Source organism: Saccopteryx leptura, chromosome 2, assembly GCF_036850995.1.
Source record: "Saccopteryx leptura isolate mSacLep1 chromosome 2, mSacLep1_pri_phased_curated, whole genome shotgun sequence".
NCBI classification, from domain to species: domain Eukaryota; kingdom Metazoa; phylum Chordata; class Mammalia; order Chiroptera; family Emballonuridae; genus Saccopteryx; species Saccopteryx leptura.
The window spans coordinates 371,446,958-371,473,840 of NC_089504.1; the positions used below are offsets into that span (position 1 = coordinate 371,446,958).

Genomic DNA, 26,883 nt, shown 5'->3' on the forward strand with positions numbered 1-26,883 from the left:
AGACTCAACTCCCTAATCCAACTCAAGCCAATGAGATAATTTCCAAAGGCCCAATTTGGCAAAATATTTTAGTCATAAGAAAAAAAAATTCCATTAGACTAAGAGCAGATTGACCTTCCTTGACCTTGGAACTAAAGTGTTATTTTTTTAGCATTTTTTCCAAATACTATTTTAAAATGAAATACATGTACTGCCTCTATGACGTGTCTTTTCAAATAGAAAAAAAAGTTATGGGATGGCTTTTTTAGGATATTTTTTTTAAAAAAGAACACTCCCACTCTTCTAAATAGAAATCCATACTGTTTATTCGCTCCGAGTACAATTCTGTACTTGAAATTCATACTTCACTGGGGAAGTGTGGGCAATAAAAAACAAAGGAGTGGATGAAAGAGTTATTATGGTCCATAGCAATGTCAGAAATCTCAACTCTATGAGTTGCTTAAGGCATTAGTAACTGACCACAAGATCATGCAAGTTCATTAATTTCCCAAACCAGGTTATAAACAGCTGCTATCATTGCGTAATCGCTCCAAGAGAAATTTCCATTGGCAAAAAATGCCATTAAAAGGGAGGCTAACAAACAAAAATTATGAAGGAAAATGTATCTAAGAGCTGAAAAGGCTCACAGGAATATTTCCTCTGTTTTACTTTCAGATACTTTTTAGGCAACCCAAATTAAATCCTGGATGACTAAATGCCCACCTCGATTCAGGACAGGTCACGAGGCTAAGGATGTGACCAGTTTGTATGTAGGAATGCCTATGTCAACTCTCAACTGTTCAGGGCTGGCTAATCTCCTATAGTTTGAATCCCAGAATAAGGCTGGCCGATATCAGCCAATAGTAGAGTGTTTTGGCTGTATTCTCCCCTCCCTAAACAGTAGAGTTTGGTTACAACAATGAAATTCAAATATTTAATTTTGGTATCCAAACCAAAATTTAATAAGGAGAAACTAAGTTGAGGATTTAAAAGAATTTTTTTAACCCCAGATAAAAAGTATTCAGTAAATATGTAATTTTTGTATAATCCATGTTGTAGATTTCCTGAACCTCTTATCCCCTCCTATACTGCTTACAGCAGAAAGGTAGTTATTTATCTACTTCTTCTTAGGCCTTCCTCCAAGCATCCTTTCACAGAAGGGTCATGTCCAGGAGGCAGACTGAAGAGCTTCACGGAGCTATCTGCCCTGCCTACAGTCCACTGTCACACTCGCAACTCTTTAAAAATAAAGGAATTGCCTCTTCCAGAAATCCATATTAAAAGACTCCAGAAAATAGCCCACAACCAGAATGCAATATCCTCTTTTGAACAGAACAGGGCATTTTATGGTATCTCATAAAAAGGTGTTCACTCACACCAGCAATCCATCTTGATGGTCATTCAATGTCTCTGTGAGACAAACACACTAAAAGCCTAAGAAAGAGACTGTATATTTTCATCAAGACCACCCCACCAAGTCACCAATGTGTAGGCAGTATTTATACTTAAGTCTCTCTGGAATGGCTCTGTCTCTATCAGGCAGTTTTCTTTCTGGAGGGCAGGGAGACTGGGATTTCCATAGGCAGACAGTTCATTTCCAAGGAGCCCGAGGAGCACGGACACTGACTTGGGCAGAAGCACTCCCTGCAGCCTCCCAGGCATGAGGCAAGCACAGCCCTGCTGAGAGCTCTGGTTCACAGCGTGAGCTGCTTTCACTTCACCTCTCTCACAACCCTGCAGCTGGGAACCTTTGTTTACGGGCATTTTCTCCAAAAATGGGCTGCGTCCATCTAGATTAGACACTCGGTTGTGCTGCTGTGCTCATGCAGGGCACCCTCATTGGCCAACTTTCCTGAGAAATGTCTCAGCAAGCAGACCTCAGAACACTCAAAACAGCAGATGGGGTAGCCCCCTAGCCACCCCTTGAACAGACCAGCACAATGACAGTCCTCAGAGTCTAAGTAGGTGGCCAGAGAAGCACTCTGTGTGCTATAATGCAGTATGAGTTCTATTTTATTAATAATAACCAGCTAACAGTGATGCTTTCAGTCTAGACCAATCATACCATGTCAGATGCAATCAGCCCTTCAACTGGGTCCTGTGTGCAGCACTGCTAACACGCAGAAAGCAGCCGTGAGCAGAACGGCTTGGCCTGAAGCTTGATGTGAGGGAGGGAGAATGAGGCCAGACAGAAATACCTCAAGTCCCTTTGTACAGGTTACTCTCTGCTCCACAGTTATTGATTTGGGGTTGGAGTGGCAGTGAGAACAAAAACCAAGAACCAAGAGAAGAAGAAGGGACAATTACACAAATGCAAAGCCAGACGCAATTGAAAAACATATGACAGCAGATCTACCCAAAGTTAACAACATGCTAAGACCAAACCCAGAGGCTCGGTCATCACGTAGATGTACAGAAAGCCTGTAAGAAAGGAAGTTGTTCTAATTCTCTGAGCTGCCCAAGGAAAGAGATGCACATGCACATTTGTGTATGTATTTAAATAGACACGCATCCAAAAATAAAGACTCAGAAAGGGGAAGGCAAACTGATCCCACCCATCCCCTTCAGTATGAAACACAAACACCCTGAGGCCAAAAGCAGAAAGATTACAGGTTCTGATTTTGCTAGGGACTTTCCCTACGCAGAGCCCGCTGGCTGTCCTGAGGCCTGCGAGGAAGAAGTGTAAACCTGAACACTCAAAGAAGATGACAAGGGATATGACCCCCGATGCCGACGGGTGATTCTTCAAAGTAAAGATGCCTTTGCACACACTCCCCCCCCAAGTGCCTCAAAGTAACAGGGTGGTCACTGAGCAGAAGTCAGTAGGAGACCCACCAAGTCTGTCTTCTGTGAACAAATGTCCTCCGAGCCCTTGGGTGGGAATGCTGATGTTCCTCTTTCTGCTTCCCCATTCATCTTTTGGAACAGTCATCTTTTTCAATTTTTTAGAAATCAGCTAGTTCTTCCCAGATGAGCAAACCCCTCCTTACGATAGACTGCACTTCTCTGAGAAACAAAACTAACTGCACACTTCACTGGGTGGCTAGCCCTCTGGTGTTTATGTCCTGATCTTAAAAACTGAGTACATTTAACTTCTGTTGCTTTATAAAGTCGGCCAGCTGTTTTGAAACATTTACTTCCCTGTCAATGAATATCTTATCATTGTCATAATAGTCATGTCAACAAGAGGGCCTTGTTTTGGAAGCCTCTGGCCACCTCTCCTAGGTCCCCTAGCTAAATACACACTTTCACCATACTGCTGGTGACCAGTTCCAAATCAACTACTAGTTAACCGCCTTGTATCTTCCCAAACCAAGGAAGTCACAGAAGGCCCAGGCTGAGCAGCAGATGTCTTTCCAATACCCCGGCAGATTCTGCAGCCTGACCCAGAATGCTCTGGGGAACATCAGCGCACATGCAAAACTACGAGCTTCCCAGAAGGGTCACCTGATCTATTCTTACTCAATTGTGTCCTCCTTAGGCAAAAAAATCCTCTCAAAAATAACAATAATAAAGCATCATTTAAAAAACAACCATATTCAACTAGAATTATTACTTGGTAAAATGATTTCCCCCAATACAAAATTTAATGGGTCACCCTGCCCACTTTCAATTCCACTGTGAACCTGTGGGCTCTGTCATGTGGATGAACTTGGCTCAAATTCCATAATGACAAGTTCTTACTATCTAGACAGTCTAAGACAGAAAGGCTGAATGAAACTCAGGAATATGCAGGGCCATTCGTGAGGGGGAAATAGGAGACCCGGAAAACTCACAAAGTTAGGTCATTCTTGGAAACCAAGAGCTTCCAGAGGAGAAATCTGACCTACCACGACTGGTCCTCCCCATGCACATGTTGTCTGGTGTTACAACTTCCTGTTTGATGGCAAAGTAGTCAGTCTGCAAGGTGTCCGTTTGCAGGGGGTCCCGGAGAATGACCGAGGGGTAGTCGTTCTCATACTTGAGGGAGAGGAGTTCCTCAGAGCTGATGGGATGGAGTGTCTGGTAGGACTCTGTGATGAAGCTGGGCTCTGAGAATTCTGAGGGAGGAACACACTGAGCATGCTCGATCCCATAGCCTGGAAACAGAGAGTATGTGAGATAAAAGAAGAGGAAGATTTGTACCTAAAACAAATAGTTCTTCACCATTTACAACAGCCCCTCAATGTGAAACAAACAAGCTGACTACCTTTGAGAGTAAGAAAAAACCTTTCCAATGAGCAGGGCCTGGGTGTTTAACTTTGTTCCACTTCTTAATTGCTATGGCCCTTGGCAAGAAACCTCCATTTTCTGACTTAATTTCCTCATATCTAAAATAGGAATGATAGCAATCTTTCTCGAAGCATTGTGAGAAAAATCAAATGAGAACATATATGTAAAATGCCTACCAACGATTCTGGCACAAAATAATCTCTTACTATATGGTAGTTAATATCATTGTTATTCTAAGAATAAAAATCATAATAAAGTGAAAAATAAAACAAAAACAAAGCTGCTTAAGAGTCCCTTTGGAAGCAACACCATCAGATAAGGAGAGCCCTACATGAATTCCCCTCTAGCCACCTCTCCAGTGTGGGTAAGTGTCATACTCAAGAAGGGAGAAGGCTTTATTTTCTGTAACAGAATTTGAAGCTGCATGGCACACCCTTGAGGAAGGATTTCAGAAGGATTGCTGTCATATTCACTAGTAAACGGGGAGAGAACAGAACCAGGAATCTATGATGGCCCCTGCAGGGCACAGGCTCCAATGGTAATCAAGCTGTAGCTTCCATGTGACTTCTGTTTCGAATATGTCAGAGAGACTATGGAACCTTTTTGGCTGAGAGAGCCATGAACGCCACATATTTTAAAATGTAATTCCGCATACAACAACCCATGTACATTATGCATTATCCAATAAAAATTTGGTGTTGTCCCGGAGGACAGCTGTGATTGGCTCCAGCCACCCGCAACCATGAACATGAGCAGCAGGAAATGAATGGATTGTAATACATGAGAATGTTTTATATTTTTAACATAATCATTTTTTTTATTAAAGATTTGTCTGCAAGCCAGATGCAGCCATCAAAAGAGCCACATCTGGCCTGACCAGGTGGTGGCGCAGTGGATAGAGTGTTGGACTGGGGTGCCGAGGACCCAGGTTCGAGACCCCGAGGTCGCCAGCTTGAGTGCAGGCTCATCTGGCTTGAGCAAAAGGCTCACTAGCTTGGACCCAGGGTCGCTGGCTTGAGCAAGGGGTTACTCAGTCTGCTGAAGGCCCATGGTCAAGGCACATATGAGAAAGCAATCAATGAACAACTAAGGTATTGCAATGAAAAACTAATGATTGATGCTTCACATCTCTCTCCATTCCTGTCTGTCTGTCCCTATCTATCCCTCTCTCTGACTCTCTCTCTGTCTCTGTAAAAAAAAAAAAAAAAAAAAAAAAAGCCACATCATAGGTTCCCGACCCCTGTGGGTGGGGGCTTGCAGGTTAATAAAAATGTTTATCGGCTGAAGCCTTGTGCTTTGTGGGGAAAATAAAATAAACACCAAGTACTCTACATTTAAGAAAACATTGTTTACCACAGAATTACCACGAAAAAGCTTGTGCTCAACTGGGACAAGGTTCCTTTCCTCCGATCCCATTGTAAGGAGCCGGATGAGGGAAGAAGAACGGAAGGTGAACTTACTAATGAAATAATCCGAGGTATAACGGGATTCTGGGTAAGTAGGGTTGACTCCGTTAACTTGATATGGTTTCACATCCTCTGCAACAGACAGGGTAGGGAATGAAACAGAGCGGTCAACGGGCGAGCAGTGCTTGGCCTAAAAGGATCTTGGACACAAGGACCACAATGATCTCAACCCCTCTTCTAAGAAAGCTGCATGTCCGTGAACTGAGTTGGTCTGTGAGTCCACTCTGACTAGGACTTTGTCTAGAGATGAGATCACAAAAATATGGCTAAGTTTACTATTTCAGTAGCTTAATATCTTGGAAAGAGCACCAGTGAATAATCTCTATGGGCTGGAGAGGCAGTCCACCCTCATTGTGATGCATGCATGGACCACATCAGCATCAACGGCTAGAAATCAGCTTGGGAAGTTACCAAAATCAGTCCCCAATGCTCAAACTGATCAGCTCTAAAAGTTTTTAGAATTATAATAAAATATTTAGGCAGATAGATTTTATAGCTCCCACTTCTTCTAACAGATGTCTGCTTTTTGTTACATGGTTTTTCCATTGCCCTCCAATTTCAAGCTCAGGCACAGATAAGAAGCAGGACCCTCGTAAGGTAACTTATCTGGTGAAATATGACAGGGTGCATGCAAAGACAGAGAAGAGCAACATAACCAAACTGCCACCCTGGTGCCAACCTCCCCAGGACAGAGAAAGGGATGCAGATAGAGATGGCCAAGCACAGAAAGGTTCTCCACTGAACTAAGGTGAGCCTGCAAATCCTCCCATCACCCTGGGACCATCCGTCTGGCCTCTGGCAATTGCATGGAGTCATCTGATTGTATTTCACTGTTGGAATCACACTTGGAGAGTGTTGGTTTGGATTTTTCCTCAGGTATCTGATAGCTTGTTGGGAGCAAAGGCTGCTGGGAAAACAAGTTTATACCTGCACAGAAAAACAGTCCCCAGTTGCGATAAAGTGATTAAACTTTGCTTTAGCAGCTTATCAGATTGAAACATCCCCTGTACCTTTGGCCTCTACTCCACCCAAACAGCTATGTTCTTTCTGTGCCATGTGGCTTTATTTTAATTACAGAACCAAAGCTGTAGCTTTGGAGCAAACATCTCGCTCAGCTCTTTAAGGACCTGAAGACAGATGAACCTTACTGCCTCTCTCAGTAGAGAAAGAGTAGGATGATATGACTTTGCTCTCAAACGTACTCAATTACTTCCTAATGCTCCTGGTTCTCTTAAATTCTTCTTTTGCAACAAGGTGGGCTAAATCCATCTTACGGACCAGAAGCTCCCCCGTGAGTCCATATTATTATACAGAGAACACAGGGCAGGACTGCAGTTGGGCGAGACCTGGGTTTAAGGAAATGAGTGATGTTGAGGAAGCCACCTACACTGTCCTCCTTTACAGATGCGGACACAAACAGCGCATGCCCTTTCCCCTCTCTCAGGGCTGGTGTGAGAATCCAAAGAGAAAATGGATTTGAAAGCACCTTCAAAACAAGGAGATGCCAAGTAGATGTGAACGCTAACTATGCTGAGAGGCGGGTTTGGATGCTCCGGAACACACAGCCACTCCACGGTGATAAATAGAGGAAAACAGTGTACAAGATATTTGGGTTACACGGTCTGGCAGGATCCACTGTTCTGTTTATGAGCCAACTGTCACATCAGACCTGCTATGAGCCTGCTGTAGCTCTGCCTCCATAAACAGGTTGCTCATGTCAACACGAGTGAGTGGGCGTGGGTGCAGCTGCACAGGAACACGGCGGCGCTTCGGGGAAGGCTGCACGCTGCCCGCTGTCCTTGGCCAGGGCACCGCAGCAAAAGTCACCTAGCTCTTGCCTGGGTTTATTTATATTTCAGAAGCTGAAGAGAAGGGAAAAAGATAACACTTCTGTGCCCAGAGAAATCTAATTTGGGTCCCTCTTGAACATGGCGGGGTGGAAAATATCCTTAAACAAAGGAAGGTATTATACGGAATAAAAGTGCTAATCCTGAGCTTTGCTCCCTGCCCCCAGCGTCTGCGCCAGGGCTTGGAGCTGGTGACCACAGGGAAAGGGTGGGCCTGGGTCAGAGAGGGCACTGGGCTTCTAGGCTTACAGTCAGCTGGAGGGCACTGCTGACTGCTGGTAACTGCAATTTATTTTAAGAAGAAATTCAGAAAAATAAGCGCAAAAACACCCAAGTTTGCCGCCTGCTGCTGTTTCTATACTCAGCCAGGACTGTGGTATATGAGTCACTCGGTCCAAAAAGGTTGGAAGAGACTAGTAGGGGAGGCCATGTCATTACAAGGTTGCAACACCGTGTCCTGACATAACCCCTTTTTGTGCTCCAGATGAGAAAGGTGCACCACAGGATTGTGATGCCAACCCAGCTGATGGGCAGAGGAGCCTGTCTCGGGAACAAGCTCGGAGAAACTAAGCTTTCTGATGGATGTGGCCAGGTATCATGCTGCCACAGATAAAGAGGGTGTGCACCAAGATCACCAGAGGAAAAAAAATAACCTGGAGCTGGCTGTGGGCACTGCTTGCTGAAACAGTCATGAGTTCAAGATAAGGACAGGGATCAGAATTTCGCATACCAAGAAGCTTCAGGAGTTCAAACTTGCTGAAGATTAAAATCTGACCGTCCAAGACGCAGAAGAAAAGGAAACTAACATTTATCGAGCACCTGTACTGACATGTCTCCTCGGACACGTAGACAGGACACCCACAGACGATAGCATCACGCGCTGTCCCCTCATCGGGTGTGTCTATTCACCTGCCTATCCTTGCAGCGACCCCACTCAGCTTCCACCTCGCTCTGGCCTCCACACACATTTACCTTTCTGCAGGATCTCAAGATGTTCCCACAAGATGTCCCCAACGAAGTCTGGGGCCAGCTCGAGAAAGCAGTCTTTCCCCAGGGCACAGAGAGCTGCTCCGTTCATGCAGAACTTCTGGAAGTCCACCCCCTTCAGGCTGAACTCGTTCACCGCCCACATCACCCAGTCCCGAACGTGGGTTTCTGTCCACTGCCGAGGGTCTAAAGGAAGAGACCAAAGGAAGATCAAGCAAGTGAGGCTCCGAACTCGTGCCCGAGCCTCAGAGAGGACACTCCAAGGACTTGAGTCCAGCGGAGCACGCTCTCTGGTTTGAAGGGCTGGGAAGCACCAGCCTTTAAGGAGGAAGGTGCGTATTGTGGGCACCTCCCCCCTCCATTCAGCATCCCCACCTTCTCTATCTTGGCAGCTGGGAGATCACTGTCATCAGCCAAAAAGTAACACATGAGTCTTTTCTACCCTCCATGCAGACAGTTTTTCCAAATTGTCTCTTGTCTCATTGCCTTATTTCCATTAGACATTTTTAAAGCCTGGGACAAGGAACGAATGACTTCTTTAACAGCAATAAGAACGAAGTCAAGTTTGTTCTGGAGATTATTACACTTATCTCTTCCTGCTCTTAACTCTTATAATGTATTTGAGATTATTATTCTTAATTATTTTTATCTTAGCTAATTATGGTTAGTAATAACCGCAGCAATTAATTATAGTAAGTCGCCCAAATGGTACTCAGTAATAACAACATTATTGGGTGCCTGCATTATACTAGATACCCTGCAAAGTACGTACACACACAGGCCTGGCACTGACTAGCACGCAGCACAGGCCCTGCATAATCTTCACACATGGCCCAAGGTCACACGGGACTACACCAGCCATGGCATTTAAAGAGCTCAGAGGATGGCAGGGGGCAGTGCCCACATCGTATCTGCTCTCAAGGTTTCCTGCTTCAATGTCACAGGGGGCTTTATGGGATGTTGGTCAGAATTCACCGTATCCTGCCTGGTGCTCGTAAAAGGATGCTGGGCACTGCCGTCGGCAGGGTGTGTGGTAGAGCAGCGTACGTGGGAGAAGGTATAAGATACAGTCCCAGGCCGGGTTCTGACAGGGCTGGAAGCCTCTCACGACCGCTCTCAAGACAGCGTTACTCTTACTCAATAGCATAGTGTTCTCTCTGCTCTCAACTATTCAGGAAATGTTGCTCAGTGAAGGCTTAAGTGTTCTCCGGTCATCTCTCCTTTCTGACAACTCCAGTCCCCTCACATTCCTGAATAAACCCTTTCAGAGGAGAACACCCAAGAATAAACACGTTCCACCAGAGTACATGGGGAAGAAGAGGGCAATCTGTAAATTCCAAGAACTGGAGCTCACTGAGTACAGCCAATGGCAGCCCAGAACAACTCTAAAATCGTGTTTTTATCCCAAATTGTCCGTAGTTTGGAATCACGTGAGGAGCTCCAAAATACTGAAGTTACTACCATCAAGTGTGACTTCATTAGTCTGGGACATGGCCTAGCTGGGAAATGTTTTGAAAATCCCAAATCTAATGGGTTTAAACAAGTTTGAGAAGCAGTGCCCCAAGACCAAGATGGCAGCGGGGACCCCAGGAGACAGAGAAGCATTAGCATGTGTCTGTGACAGTTCTGACCAATTTCCACAGCAACCTGTAGCTGCTGACCAAAGTATGGTCAGCAGTAATGTCCACCTCACACTACAGGTGAGAAAATTAACCTTCCCCAAGAGTCTATTCCTAACCCTCTTTCTCAAGGACAAAGCATACCTTTTGGAATTCCCAGTCTTTGCTGCTCTTTCGAGAAACCACTGAAAGTAGCTTTCAGTGCTTGAGACATCATTTCTTTGCTGCTTGGAGTTAAGAGTGGGACATCTGCACATTCCATATCTGCAAGAAAAAGAAAATCATATGAATAATAAAAACTAAGCAGGTAATGGATCATTCTGTAATATATACAAATATTATGCCATTATATTATACACCTATGACTAATGTAATGTTATACATCAATTTTATCTCAATTTAAAAAACTAAATAGGTAATTAACCACTGATAAAATAAAATAGGGCATGAATGGTCTGAAGAAGGCACACTGAAAAATTACTGTACTAACATCCTCACAAGGGCAGATAAAATTAGGGGAGGGGGTGGCTTTCCACAGTGTGCTAGATCCCTTAAAATAAAAACTGACTCTTGCCTAGAATATCTTATACCCTTGACAAAGGATGTTTGATCTTTCTGAATAGTTCTGCTAATTCACCCATGGTCCCTTCTTATTCTTCATAATTCACTGGGAGTATTGTTGCTATATACTTCCAGTTACCTATGAAAAGGAAATAATGATATTCATTCATTCAACAAATAATTACTTAGCACATGCTTTGTGCAAGGAATTGGAGAATTAGCAATAAACAGACAGAAATAATCTCTATCCTCGTGGATATCAGCTTCTGGCAGGAGATACGGTCATTAAAAAACTATTACACAATTAAACGTTCAAAACATTAAACAGGGCTTCAGCGGAGAAGTAGAAGATAAAATGTTAACATACAACAGAAATTCCTGTTGGCATGGAGAAACCAGAGAAGGCCTCCCTTAGGAGAAGAGAGACATTGGACTTGCGATCTAAATGATACACAGGAGTTTAAAAAAGAAGAACTACTCTAGTCTGGACCAATGGTTCTCCAAGTGCGGTCCTCAGACCAGCTGTATCAGCACCACCTGAAAACTGTGGGAAATGCCAGTTCTCAGACCCCTGCAGACCTCCTGAATCAGAACCTCTCAGGGCTGCAGCCCAGGAATCTGTGTTTCTAACACAGAATCCAGGTGATCCTAATGACCACTCAAGTTAGAGGACCGTGGTCATAGATGAAGGGACTAGCAAAAGTGAAGGTCATGAGATGGGGGAGGAGAGAAAACTTGGCCTATTGTAGCTCAGAAAGATCTGGAGCTGCGGTAGAGACAGGAGGACAGTTGTTCGTTGAGATGAGATTAAAATGATAAACAAGGAGGATATTAAAGAATTTATAACTTTATCCTAAGTAGACGACAGAGTCATTAAAAGTCTTATGCACAAGAAGGACATGACTACATTAGTATAACCTTATGGTAATTCTATTTTTAATTTTTCAAGGAACTGCTATACTGTTTTCCTCAAAGAGGTGCCATGATTTCAGTTTGCCACCACCAGTGTGCACAAGGGTCTCACATCCTTGCCAACACTTGTTACTTTCTGGCTATTCTTGGGCAGGGATAGGAGGACACGGGGCGGGGGGGGGGGGGGGGTAGCTAGTAGCCATCCTAATGGATGCGGTTTAACACCGTAGTTTTGATTTCCATTTCCCTAATGATCAGTGATGTTGAGCATCTTTTCATGTGTTTATTGGCCATTTTTGTATCTTGGAGAAACGTCTATTCAATCATTTTGCTCATTTTTATAATAGAGTTTGGAGTTTTTTGTTGTTGGTGCTGAGTTTTAGGAATGCCTTATATACCCAAAAGTATTGAAAACAGGATCTCAAAATGATATTTGTACATTTATGTTTATTGCAGCACTATTCACAATATATAAAATATGGAGGTAACCCAGGTGTTCACCAACAGATAAATGGATAAGTAAAATGTAGTATATACATACAACATAATATTACTTGTACATTACAATATTATTTCCTTCCTTAAAAGGGAAAGAAATTATGACATATACAACATGGATGAACTCTCACATTATGCTAAGTGAAACAAACCAGTCACAAAAAGACAAATTCTATGAGGTACTTAGAGTAGTCAAATTCACAGAGACAGGAAGTAGAATGTTGGGTACCAGGGCCTGGAGGAAGGAGGGACTGAGGAGTTGTGTAATGGGCACAGTGTTTCAGTTCTACAAGATGAAAAGTTCGTGAGACAGATGGTAGTGATGGGTTTACAACATTCTACATAACTATACACTTAAAAATGGTGAGGATGATAAACTTTACTGCACCACATTAAAAAAAATGGAAAAAATAAATAAAGAAGATCGCCTTAGCTGGTCTGTTTAGGAGGTAACTATAAATGGATGTGGGCAAACTTGTTAAAAAGTTATTGCATTAGTTGCAGTGAGAGATGTTGGTGGCTTTGACTAGGACGGGGGCGACGCAGAGAGTGTAAGTAAACAAATTTGAAGCACACCTAGGAGGTAACATCTGTAAAACCTGATTTACGTAGGTAGTAAAGAAGAATGAGGTATCAAAACCTGCAGGTCCACAAACGTGTCACCCTTGCTATACCCACAGACATCTTCGTCTCTTCCACACTCAACTTGTCTTGTACATGTAGGCCAAGTTCAAAGCCAGAAGACATAAACATGGCTCAAGTTTAAAACTTTCTGGATTCGGCTCAGACACAACTTCCCACAAAAAGTTACTAAGCAATGACGTGAGCATTCCCAGCAGCCACCCCAGCCATCCTGTGACCTGCAGGCAGTAATGTACTTTACTGCAGTAATTCCCAAAACCCTCTTCCTCGGCCCAGGTCCTCGGGGTACACATCACATAAAACTGGCTTTCAGAATGGCTGGGCTGCAGGCATGACTTTGGTGCAGGTTCCTGAGCTAGCCATCTCTAAACCCTGGCTGGTCAGAAAATTCCATGGACACACACAATGTGTTGTTGGCTGAATAAAATGGAAACATACAAGGGAAAAGATGACAACTGGCAACCTCTGAAACAAAGGGGCAGATATATTGCTTCCAAACGTCAAAGTGAAAGGAAATACTTTACAAGAAAGAAAGGGAGGCAGCACTCTCCCTCCAGCTTGCTTTGAGCGATGCTGTCAGGAAACTGCTTAGCGTGCAGCCCCTGCCGGGGGAGCACAGAGACAGCCACGGCAGTTGCCCCAGGGCCCCACCGGTGAGCAGGAGTCTCAGTTCTAGGGAGTGGACGACGATTTGGGTTGCCCTGGGATGTGCCCAAAATCATCTAGTGGAAAATTCAACACGCCTCCAGGAGGGTTGACAAAATGATGGAAAATCCCAGATTGTTAAGGGGAAGGGGGATGGTAGGGGGAGGTATAAAGTGTTGATTATGCAACATCCAGCCCTGCAAACAATGGAGTAATCATCAAATGAGTCACTAAGAAAGACATCAGTGCTCCCACTTCGTTCTCATTCTACACGCCCAAGAACAGCTAGCTGAGTGGCAGGTTCAGAAATGTCTCCTCTTAGAACAGAAATCAGTTGTAGTTTAGAGAAAAAGACTAATTAGCCCAAGAGTTGCATCTAAAGGAATGGACAACTGCAGTCTCCCTAACTCCCAGCACAGGGTGAAGCACAAAAGTCAATCAACACATGTCAAGTGAATTAAGTATTGTCCAAACTTGAGTCAACTTTCCTTCCCTTCACTCCTATCCAACACAAATTCATGAACTTAAACTGTGTGGGTTTTGTCTTGTGTGTTTGTTCCCTGCATTAGATTTATGACGCGGTGAAAAGGACTTTACTGACGGTGGAAACTGGCCATGTGGAAAATACAGGCCAGGCCAAATGGACAAGCAGTGGTTCTGCTGCAAACTGGAACGGAAGGATGAGACTAGCTAGGAGGCCGCAGGCATCTTCTAAACAAGACAGTTTGGGCAGAATGATGCCAGGGGGATGTGCAGGCCAAGGACGACAGCAGAGAGCCTAAGAAAGGTTTCCTGGAATCTGCTTCCTATAACTCCACAAACTCTGGCAGTACAGTCTGGAGAGGACCACGGGGCTGACAGCTCTCCATGAAGATTTCTGCTTCCTGTCAGGGAGCCGGCCTCTCCGGGTTCTCACGTGTTCTGTCCCAGGGAAGCAGCTGGAATTACTTTTGCCTGTCCACCCCCCAATGCCATCTTTAAAAGCCTGGTCCACATGCTGTCAGCTGCAGCTGCATGGAGCCCATTGGCTCTGTCCCTGGCTGAGGACCCAAGGTGCTGGGTCTCTTGAATAGGTGTTCCCAGTCCAGCTGGTGGAAGCTACCTCGCACACCCGAGACACCTGCATTTGGGCTTGGGCTCAGGAGAAGGCATATCATTGCCCTGGGACCCAAAGGATTCAGACAGGATGTCAGAGCTTGACCTACCATTTTTATAAAATGTGGAATTTTGGTTTAAAAGAAAAAAAAATCAAATATCCTCTATAAGTGAGTAAACAACTACCCAGACTGTCTTTTTCAGTAGCAGTGGCCTGCATTTAAATGATGAGATATAATCACATTCAAAAGTGGATATTAATATAAAGTATTAAAATCATGTAAAATATGAATGCACAGATTCCCTCTATGTTGCTGGTTTATGATTGTGGCAGTTCCGTTCATTGCACTGAACAACAACAATAATGACATCATTACACCGGTGGAGAATCTGAGATGGGATAGCCCAAGCTATCTCATGTTATTCTTGTTATTCTTACCCAACTTTAGCTCATTTCCTATTATAACTTTTGCATTAGGTACTAAATATTTCTAATTTTAGAAACATCTAAAACTCAATCAATGCTCCCACAGAAATCAACTCATTGTATTTTATGGACAAGCACTAAAACTGCTTTTGTGTTCATCATTGTAATTGGAATATCTTAAGTTCAAATAACGCACCTGTCTCAAAATGCTGCAAACCTGACCTGGAAATAAACCGCATCCATGTGGTGGAGACTCTAAACCACACAGTGCACTAGAAGCTGGGAACAGAAATATACTACAGGTATAGATTTCTTACTGACTTATTATGCCTCAGGGCCCCAAATCTCAGTTAATATTTACAAGAATCGCGCTAAGTTTTGGAGAGGAGTTGTACCAAAGCTAGTGAATAAACAACAGTCCCAACCTCCGTCTTACCAAGACGGCAGTGTTAAGCGGAAATGAGCAGGTAGCTGTCCTTGAATCAGTAGGCGTATAATGAGCCAGTGGCATTCTGAATGCAGGGAAACATCTGCTCACTCTTCACTGTGGCCTCACCCTGAACAAAAAGCTTATACACTCCATGGATGTTTTAAGTCAAATGTGGAACAAGGGTTTCAATTCACTGAAATGGAACTCAAAGTTTGAAGACTGTTCAGTGTCCAAAAAACTGTCAGGGATGTTACACGTGACTTTTCATACCACTCACTTAAGCTTTTCAAAACTGCAGCGCTCACATCTCAACAGTGTTACATGGAATGTAAGCCGGCAGTAGCGTTTGTTCCGGGAGAGGTTCAAGACATACGACCTTACTGGCCTAGGACACTCCTCCTCTCACCATTCTCAAACAACTGACAGAAAAGAGTGGAATATCTGGGACCCGAGGTTTAGGCAAGGGGGGGAAAAGGTACAGCCAAGAACTAGGCGCACGTTTCAATTGTATGTAACCACTGGACCAGCCAAACCCTAGCAGTTTCCATGGTGATACTACCATTGGTGGGGGGGAGTAGGCGTCATCCCAATCGATGACAGCATGAAAAAAACACCAAGAATGAATAATAAGATGACTTCTAGCTGCAAACTGCCTTGCAGTCTAGCAAGATCCCTCCAGTACAATACACCACCATATCCTCACAGCATGAAACTTCCCAGGGGCCTGGGAAGGTATTACAAGATCCCCATTTTATAGATGAGGGAATCAGGACTCCCAAGACCAAGAGCTTGGCTTCAAGACACAGGGCTGAAAGGGCTCAGCCGGGGCTGGAGCCTAATCTTGCAACTCTTAAACTCAAGGTCTTTCTACTCTATTCCACCACTGCTGTGAACAGGAACCAGTCAGAGAGCAGAAAAAAAAAAAAAAAAAAGCTAAAATGTTTATAGCTGAGAGAGAAAAAAATGAGACATATTTATTCCTCATTTGAAAATTAAATACATTTGAGGAAATAATTAAAAACTTAAAACCACTCTGGGATTAAAGGAATCCAGAATTTCACATGGCTAGCCCCATAAAGACATCATTAAAAGCCATTTAAAGAATCCACTGTAATCTTTTCCTCTCATGGGACTAAGGGTAGTGAGTCTTCCTTCCTTCCATACAAAGTGACACAGGTGAAACGACAACCTGGCTTCCTCCCCTGTCTGTGTTCATCCCCGAGTCACCCTGATGGGCAACTCTGCACATAATACAAGGTTAATTCCTTTACAGAACGTCTTCCTGGAATACCTTTCTTAAAGTGAAAGGAAGCCAAGAAGAAACCTTGTTTATGCAAGGACAAAAAAAGAACTGTTGCAAATGGAAAGGTAGGTTTCTAAAGACAAGGAAAAAAAGACCTAGTGAGACAGACTGGACTTGGTTTATTGTTTAAAATCCACGGGTTCTTATCTCAATTTTGCCACTAATGGAATCACAGTGGGTAAGTCATTTAATGCATTGCTAAAATGAGGTCCATTAATAGGTAGTGTCTCTGTCCCTCATAGAGCTTCAAATTTTTCATTATGGCAGTTTTCAAACTTATACCAAAGTAGAGAGAATAACATAATGAATGTCCATGCAGAATCTATCAACACTTCCAGTTTTTATTTCGTCTCTTCCCCACACAGTAAAGAATGGTAAAGCTAATACCAGACAGCATGTCATTTCACCCACAAATATTTTATTGTCATGGGCACAGCTTTGAGATAAAGAAGGATCATAATATGAAAGCATACAGAAAAGATAAATTCATGGAAAAAGAAAATAAGGCTCCAGATTACTTTCCACAGTACTTAAATCTAGGTCTACATTTCATACTGGCCCACTTGAACTTCTTTTAAAGCAACACTATCATGATCTGGAAAGTGGTGACGGTGGGTCAGAGGGAGAGATGATTTCAGGCCAGGATGGTAAGCGGTCCCTTTGACACCATGTACTACAATCAGAAGACTGTAGGGGTAATTCTTTCTAACTGTTCACATCCTCAGGAACCTACAAAGGGAACCAGAAGTGTACAGAAAAGGCTGGGATTCTGGCAGGTACCCAAAGGGCAGTTGCCAAAACTGCCTAGAACAAGCCCCACTAGGAAAGAGGCAGCCTTGACTCCTTCAGATCAATAGAAATGGGAAAAGGGCTGTGATCAGTGACTAGTAGGTCTGAGCCCAGAGGTGACTGTTCCTGGGGAGTTGGCACTGATCCCTAAGAGGACTTACCCCCTGAAAACACTAATATCTCAGAAGAATATGGAAGGGGCTCTCGCACACAGTCTCTGTTGCCCTCTCGCTCCTGGTAGGGTGGACTGGGGCTAGGAATGAAGCGACCTGTACAGGGCCCTTCTCCTCCTCTATTCCTGAGTGTGAACCTGTGTCAGGCCGTAGGAACTGGTCTGGTCGGGCCGGCCTCCCAGCCGAGGGTGCAAATAGAACCCAAAAGCTTCTGGCTGAGGTTAATGCAAAGAGGGCACTCGGGGTCGCTCCTCGGCCCCCAGCTCTGTTTTTAGACGTAACAACAGGACAGAGCAACAGGGACAAGGAAGGACTCTTGGCTCCAACAAGAACTAAGCCAGAAATGCTCAGTGCCCTCATTGGGCCAACCAAACAGTCCATAACTTCCCCAAATAACGTGACACATGAGCCCCCTCACAGACTCCTAACATTTAGGGAAACATGCAACTGACTTGGGCCCTTCTCTTCATACTCAACCCTCTCGAAGTCACCAGCCAATAGAAACGACACCAAAGAAGGGAGAAAGAAGCTGCACAGAAAATCCCCACTTCACCCTCTAGTGACCTGATTGACCAAAAATGCAAGCCAGTCTCCAATCGCATCATCTCGGTTCTGCTACCAACACACAGCATCACTGGGCAATGCACACTGCTTGGGTACAACATGCCAATACAGAGACAGACGCCTCTTCTCAAAGGGAAGCTGCACCAGGACAAAAGAAATGGTCTTCTGGGAGGGAAAGCATGCTCCCAACGGCCCCAGGGAAGCGGGCCTCGGGCCCTGCAGCCAGGCCTGGGAACGGAGCCTGCAGACACAGCTAAGCACACTGAACATCTGTAGGAAGTGACTTCAGTCCTCTCCTTTCTTCCCTTCATCCACCCCCTGCCCCATCCCACAAAAGGAGTTTTAACACATTATTCCCACTGAAGTCCTGAGGATTTGGTGACTCACCAGGCTCACACATGGTTTCAATGAGCCCTTGACCATTACATGGTAGGGGAGCAGGAAAAACAAATGAAAGCGGTTGTAATCCGGCAGCGCCGGAGTTCAGACCTGCCAGACAAAAGGGATTGCAGGCATGTTCCCAAATTCGTTCAGGCACCTGACATGCAAAAGCTATTTTTAATCACTGGATTTATTTCTTTCCTACCCCCTTCACCATCCTCCACCTCAGCAAATGTTTCGAAGTCAGAGCAAAGCCCAAATCAATTCCAGGTGTTCAGGGAAACCCAGAGAGGCTCTTCCGTTCCAGGATCTGAGCCAGAAAGCAGAATGCCTCCTGGGTCCCACGGCTAAACTTTCTGCTCTTTCCTTAGAAACCTCCCACCCTAAACACTGAGCAAATGGCCTGAAAGAGGAAATATGTGAATGAATGTGCCCAGCTACAATGGCTCCTCACGATGTGTTTTCTCAGGCGGCCCCGGCCAGGGAAGATGCAGTAGACAGGTCTCAGAGATCAGAGAGATGGAGCACCCTCTCCTTCTCTACGATCTCCACCTGCCTTACAGTGAGGATTAAATTAAATATGTGTGATAATGTCAAAGCCCAATACATAGTAGGTGCTCAATAAATTGTGGTAACTGGAACCAAACTGAAAAGTGTCTTGTAAAACATAAAGACTAAAACACACACACACACACACACACACACACACACACTGAACTGAAAGCATCTTGTAAAACAAAGACTAAAACACACACAGTCGCACGCACGCACGCATGACTTTATTTCACATCACTTAGAGCAAAAAGAAGAAATTTGGCAAGTTCCTCAAGTACAGCTAACCAACTAAGAAAATGAAAAAAAAAATGAGAAATTAAGATTCTGAGATATAAATGGAAACTGACATCCCCTGAATCTGGGTCTTTGTTTCAGCAGAACAAACAAATTTCTCACCTGTCCTGCAGCCTCCAATCTGCAAAATGGGAATTCTTTTTTTTTTTTTTTTTTTTTTTGCAGCAATAGTCATCTAAAATATGTGTTCCACCATGAAAACCCTCACAGCTACAGGATCCAATGGACTTAAGATGTCTTTCAGTTTTAAAAACTTACTAAGAGGGCCATCTTAGCATCAATATGACACAAAACAAAACTTTGTACTCAAAACTCTTTTCTCCATGCCTGGAATGTGCCGAAACCAAGCTGCTCTGTACCTTGGATATTTATGTGCCTTTAATTGAACAACTTCTCACAATTTAAAAGAATGTTTTAACCACTGAGATTCCTGCATGCAAAAACCACCTCAATAGAGCAGTTTAAAGAATAAAGTTCCTTTAGCCCTGGCTGGTTGGCTCAGTGGCAGAGCGTTGGCCCAGCGTGCAGATATCCTGGGTTCGATTCCCGGTCAGGGCACACAGGAGAAGCACCCATCTTCTTCTCCACCCCTCCCCATCTTGCTTCTCTTCCCTCACTCCCCATCCTGCAGTCATGGCTCGATTGAAGCAAGTTGGCACCAGGTACTGAGGATGGCTGCATGGCCTCACCTCAGGTGCTAAGAAGAGCTCAGTTGCTGAGCAACAGGGTAACACCCCAGATGGACAGAGCATAACCCCCTGTGGGCTTGCCAGGTGGATCCCGGTCATGGCACATGCAGAAGTCTGTCTCTGCCTCCCCGCCTGTCACTGATTTTAAAAGAAAGAAAGAAAGAAAAAAGTTCTTAAATGATCATTCAAAGCTGTTTACAGAATGCTTCACATGTTTCAAACCATTGCTACATAGATGATAACTGTTGACTCCCACCACACCAGGCATGTTACAAGTCCCCTTGTCCAGAACAGCAGGGTGAAAACAGAGCCTCAACCTGCACATTCCTCAGGAGGAAAGCATGGACTGACTTTCCACCGCGGCCTGCAGATAGCCACCATACATCCAGGTGGGCCTTTCCCAGATCCTGCACCTCTGAGTGAGAGCAGCCCTGCTCTACCTACAACTAAAACACTCACAACGGTCAAAGCCTTTGGTACCAAGATGGCACAGGATAACCCACTCAGGAAGAATACAAAAAACATCTGACATCTTCCGTCTTGTTATCATTCCAGTTCCCACTACCGCTAATTTACGCTGGGCTTGGATACCTCACTCTCTGACACCCTGGAGATGTGAGTTATTGGGTTAACCAAGTTTATTTTAATTTCATTGGATTCCCAACTGTAATTTTCAGTATGGCTATCTGAATAGAATTTGATATTTTGGAAAATATTTCCCTCATATCCTATATGATCCTAAAAACACCAGGTTTTTAGTATTGTCTCCATCACAGAGGTGAGGCGCTTAAGGTTCACAAAGGTCACTTCAGTGATTTAACCAAAACGATCAGCCCAGATTCTGAGACACTGAAATTGGGACTTTCCTACCTGTGCCTGTTAGCAGAGTGAAAAGCAGGGGAGCAGAAATGATGGGCATAAAACACTTCCTCCCATCCCCTCCATCATTTTCACTACTAAGTAATTTCTTTCTAGAGAAGGGCAACACCTCAATACCTGGGATGCTCTGCTGATTGCAGCAGCAACATCAGAGCTTAGGGCTCTACCTCAGGGCCACCGCAGGACCCACAACCAGCCAAGTCAGGGCCCCCAGACAGGCAGGGAGGGGGCTCCTGAGGGTCACCAGGCAGGCTAGGCAGGGCAAGGTGGAGGGAGAGGGGTTTTCTCCATGGGCAAAGGGAAAACCCGGGCAAACAAGTGGAGTGGAGCCCGTTTATTTAGGCTGGAAGAGGTAACGTTTTTCTGCACTTTTGAACTGTTTTCTCAGGCCCTGCCTCTCCCTCCCACGCAGGAAACAAATACAGAGACAGGCCTCTTCCAGCACCGGCAGAGTCACTTGAAGGCTGCCCGGGGAAAACGCAGAACGCCCGGGCTGGCAGCATGGAGGGAGGCGGGCAGGTGGGCACCGGGAAGGGGGTCATGGGAATAGCTGGCGTGGGAAGGGAGAAGGAAGGACAGACAGCAAGGCAGGACACAGTGGGGAAAGCAAGGGAACAGCAGAGGAAGTGAACACTGGAAAAGTTTAAGCCCGAAAAAAGGGACAGACCGCCGAGCAGACGTGGGCTGGGAAGCGCCAGCCACCTACTCCCAATTAACGGTGGTGTTCAGCAGGCAGCATTTTTCCATAAATTTTGAAGGGAAATTCTCTCTCAACGTTCTTATTTATTTATACATTATATAAATACATTTTTAAACCAAAAAAGGGCCATTTTTCCAATGGGAAAAAGCCTTGTCTGAGATGAAAGCCAGTCTTCAAACACCCCTCGGAGGAAGCGAACGCCCCATGTCTTGGTGCTGCAGAAAGAAAAACAAAGTGGACATTCTTCCTGTGTGCGGAGGCCTTTTTATGCAGATGTGTTTTTCTTTTAATAAATAAATCTGGGCAGAGAAGGAAAAGCATACTCACACACATTCGCACAGTGCAACTGTCTGTTTTCCACCCAGGGAAACCACAATAAAAAATAAGAATACATAAGTCCATTTTCCCAGGACAGGGACAGATCTCAGCATGCCAGCCACAGGCACTGAAGCAATACCTCTACAAACATGACCCACTGAGCCTTCCAAATCAACAAAGGGCTGTCGGCTGACAATCAGACACAGGGCAGGACCCGACACTACCCCCACGCTTTCCGGAAAGGCCTGTTGAGGTCCTTCCACACAACTCCTCACTCAACATTCTCAGGCACTGCCTACTTTTCGAGCCACTAAATTTTGCTTGTGGACTGCAATAATTATATACACACACACACACACACATTTTAAGAGAGAAAAGAGAGAAAGGCAAGGGTGGGGGAGCGGGAAGCATCAACTCATAGTTGCTTCTTATATGTGCCTTGACCAAGCAAGGCCGGGGTTTCGAACTGGCAACCTCAGCATTCTAGGTCAATGCTTTATCCACTGCGCCACACAGGTCAGGCAATAATTACCTTTAAATGATGACACACACTGGGTTCTACTTGGTCTTCTTATGAGTTCTATCCATTGACCCTCGTTCTACTGGTTGAAGAGCATGGTACAACTTTAATCTTTCTCCACTGACCAGCTTTTCAACTTTTTTCCTCATCCCTTTGTCATCACCTGGGCCCAAGGTTTAAAATTCCTTGATTCCTCCACAATAGCATGGTTTTGGCCACTGCCCCACCCAAATGCACTCCTATTAGCCTGTGTTCCTAAAAAGAGCCTCGTGAGCATTCACAGGTGAACACCACACTTCTGGGAATGAAACAGGAACCCTGGGATAGTTAGCCTGCTACTCCACGTTCCTCTGGTGGTGCGGCTGACACTGACTTCTCTAACAGCCATGCTCCGAAAGCCACACACCGCGCACCGCAGGACTCTCCCCAGGAACTGACGCCAAGCCAGTTCTGCATCCACCGACTGAATCTTATTAACCTCAAGTAGAGCTTTACATTTATCTATATTAAACTTCACCTCGTTTTGATCCATGTTTCTATCTGTAGAGATCTCTCTTATATCCCAGATCTGTCCTCTTCCTATTAGCTTTGCACCATCTGCAATTGACTAAATCAGCTTTCAGCATCCTTCTCTAATCTGAGCCTCTGACAAAAACGTTGAAGAGGCAATGACCAAGTACTGAGCCTCATAATGTAATACCAGGGTCCATGCATCATTCTGACGCTGACACATTAATCAAGACCCTTTGGGTATAGCTGCTCACCCCGTTACAAATCCCCCCGACTTCACTATCATTAGATCCACATCCCCTCGTCCTGACCACAGATACATCATGGAAAGACTTGGACAAAGGCTTCACTGGAGTCAGCTGGTCTCCCTGTTGTGGAACCCGTTCTCCACTCAAGCTTCTCCCTAAGCTCCAGACAAGTGCAAGGCAGCTGAGGAAAACGGTGGAGTTGGGATTCAGATCTCTGCACAGGGTGAGAAGGACAGAAAAAGAGAGCCCAAGGAGAAGGGGTGGAGGGGAGGGGGGAGGGGGGAGTGTGCTTAGCGCTCAAGTGCTACTTTGCTTCCAGAAACAATGGGCACTTAGAGAACAATGGCCATAGACAAAGTCCTGGTCTATTTATATCTGCCACTGTGGGTCCCAGACAGGAGGAACTGGAAGTCTGCCCTGTACACACAGCTCCAACTGGACCCAAGCTGGGAGGAAGATGAGGTCACCAAGAATGTTGCCTGCTTACGAATAAGCTCCTTTTTTGCTCACATATTTTCTTCATAGCCTAAAGGATCTCTTTAGCCAAGTTGTATGTCTGCCTACTGTTAAAATACCGCCACCACTTAAAAGCACAGGCTAGATCTGTAACCACTGCACCGCCCAGCCCAAAACAAGTAAGGCCTTTCTCCAGAGGTCAAAGGAAGGTGGGGATATTAGGGGGAACTAACCAGTAGATAGAGGTCAATTCTATGGTCCCTGAAACAACAGTCCCATCAGGGCTATTGACTATATATGTTTAGCGGCACTATTAAAGGGCTTTCGCGGGGGCGAGTTCCTTCCTCCTCCCTCCTATGGAGCCATCATAAGGAGGCCGAGAGCTAAAATGCACGGATTTGCACGCCTCCTGTCTCAGTGAAGACCTCTGTCTCCCCTTTATTTTAGCCCTTTGGACAATGCCTTCATAATTTTGGAGTGACCATAAATTTTAATCCTGCCCAGCTATATTACTTATATTCTTAGCCTCCTAGACACTTACTGAAGGGGGTCAGCAAGAGTCATAAGTTTGTGACAGGCACCAAAAGGGAAATGCACAGTGCCTAGGCCAGGGAAGAAGGTGTGGGAACACAGGAGGGTGTCCTGTGGACAGTCGTCCTGCTGTGTGCCTCGTGGTGAGTTTCCATCAACAGCCCTCAGAAATAATGGGCAACCAACAGAGTCAACAACTGCACCCCCTGGATCCAGTCCAACCTGACCACCTGAAGTATGAACAGGAATCCCCCAAAGACAAGAAATTCAGGGCTTAACACAGACATCCCCGGATGAGCAGCTATGGATTCCCACTCCTGCCTTCAAGTTCCTGACACCAACTTCCCTCCTTGCTTCTGGAAAACCAACACTAAGAAGGTAGAGAGAAACCTAAATAAGGTCATTTTCTTCCCTTTCATGTAGAAAGCCTGGGTTCTGTTTCATTGAGAATACCCCAGATAATGTCACCACATTCACAGGCAAACAGAGGCAGGCACTTCAATGGCTTCTAATTTAAAGTTGAAGCACAGAGCATGCTTATGACATACTTGGGACACGGCTGGGGCCAATGCCACCAACGACTGGTTAAAAGTAATACACTGTGCTCCTTCCCCTGCCCCACACCTCTCTTCACTGACTTCAGAAGAGGAGTCAACATGGTTAGACTCCAACCATCTGCAGAGTGGTCTAGTAAATTTGAATGAACAGCATAACAGATAACAGGAACGGGCCACAACAACACAAATACTCCCATGCATCTTTTGTTGTAAGCAGATAATGAAGATTAAAACCTTCGACTACATAAACCATACCAAACTGTGAAGACCAGGGCGGGAGCATGGGCCACTTCATCTGGTCCAGTATCTCACTGAAACGCCACTTCCTTGACTTCTCCCCCATCCCCTGCTGCCACCAGGCTACACATTCCTTCTTCTCCAAGAGCCCTCCTGAATGGTCCCAGTGTCACTCAAGAGAGCCACGTGGGAGCCACATGGCAGGAGTAGGGAGAAGGCAGAGACACACACTGCTACCCTAAAGCGAGGCTGACATCAGAAAAGATGCAAAACTTCTCATCCAGAGCGTGTTTGGCAAGTGCATGAGTCAGACCTTCTCAGTGCCTACCAGTCTTCAGAAATGTCTGCACACTGGCGAGATGCATCAAAAACCAATGGCACTGCCCTAACATGGACATCTGGAGTTTACAGTCTCAGGCTCTATATACTCAACACTCATGAAATAAAGGCCCCACTCGGTTCAGTAACTCATGTCCCTAATAAGGAGTCAGAAATCTTGTTGCTTTAAAGGATTAAGGCAATAATTTCAGAGTCCCAGCTCAAGTTTCCTGAGCGGCTAAGAAGGTACTTAGAACTCAGAGAGATGGCAGCCAGGGGATTAGGGCAGCTCTTCCTAAACCATTAAGTTCACTGCTAAACCTACCTTCTATGGCTACTCACAAGTACATCTAGACCCACCTAATCTGTAACTTTGGCCCCTGTATCTGTTCGGCTTTGGCCATTTCTATGGCCTTGAGCAGGAGCTACCAGCCTGTGCACTCTACTTGTGTTCACACTTTCCCTGGCCTCTGCTCCTCTGTGCTACCCTCACCACAGCCATGTGGTGCATGAAGCTTTACCAAGAGCCCAAGCAGGAAAGGGGAATTTACAGAATTTTCTATAAAACTTTAACAACTCCTTGGAGGGATGTGCTCTTTCCAGGCTACTAAGGTGAATGAAAAGTAGGCCCCCTGTAGAGACGGGAGATAGCCAAGGTCTGCCACTAGCCCCCCAGTATCCCTGGAACACAGATTCAAAGGGACTGAGACATCACCTGGTTCAAACCCTTTCTTTTTTACCAAGAGAGAAAATGAAGTTCAAGGAGGTGACACCAACTTGCCCTTGGTCACACGGTTCCTAATTCTAGACGTCTCGCCTCGCTGTCCAGCGTTTTCCTTTCCTCCCCACCATTGCTGTTTACTTAGTCATATCTTTGCTACTATCAAGTTCTGGATTGTCCCTCTGGACAAACACTACTTCTTCCCAAGTTCCTAAGAACCACAGGGAAACAACCCACCCAAAGATCTAACTAACGTGACAGGATTTTTCTACCTCACGGTGCTACCTGTCTCTACTCCATCGTAACCAACTTTCAGTAACAATGACCAGGCTCTACTGTCGAAGTTTCTGTTGAGCAGAGATCCCATTGGCATCCCAGGGACAGTAAAGCAAGCAATCTTCAATGATAGGACAGCACTGTGTGTAAGAGCTCTAAGATCTCAGATGCTCTCCTGTCCATCCAGAGTGAAGGCAGCAGTAAATTCCAGCCACCTATAGACCTTTGTCTAGAAAGCACTGAAAGAACAGACCACCCTCATGTCACTCAAAGGTTCTGTAACTGCCATTCCAGTCCTACCAAAGCCACAGTGGCAGGGGTGAGAGGGTACAACAAACCCCACCAAACCTAGAACATAAAATCAGTGGCACAGGCCTATAAGTTGAACCTGGCTCATTAAATTAATGAGGTCATACGTGCAATTCAAAAAGGCCACATCCTGAAACAATACAAGCAACTCCAGGTCTAAACGCAAATAAATGCATTTAAAATTCAGGGAGCTAACAGTTCCAGAACAGGTACATTTAGCTGTGATCTTTTAGCC

The 26,883-nt window shown here is 45.1% G+C and overlaps 1 protein-coding gene across 6 annotated transcripts in view; it reads right to left on the reverse strand.

Annotated features, from left to right (window-relative positions):
* Positions 1-26,883, reverse strand: part of ETS1 (ETS proto-oncogene 1, transcription factor) — a 134,566-nt gene that overhangs the window by 21,531 nt on the left and 86,152 nt on the right. For all 6 annotated transcript variants that reach the window (XM_066365213.1, XM_066365208.1, XM_066365209.1 and 3 more), the window contains 4 exons: positions 10,255-10,374; positions 8,477-8,677; positions 5,652-5,729; positions 3,810-4,058 (listed from right to left, as the gene is read on the reverse strand). In XM_066365213.1, coding sequence (XP_066221310.1) covers positions 3,810-4,058; positions 5,652-5,729; positions 8,477-8,677; positions 10,255-10,374 — 648 coding nt within the window. The remainder of the gene's footprint in view (positions 1-3,809; positions 4,059-5,651; positions 5,730-8,476; positions 8,678-10,254; positions 10,375-26,883) is intronic.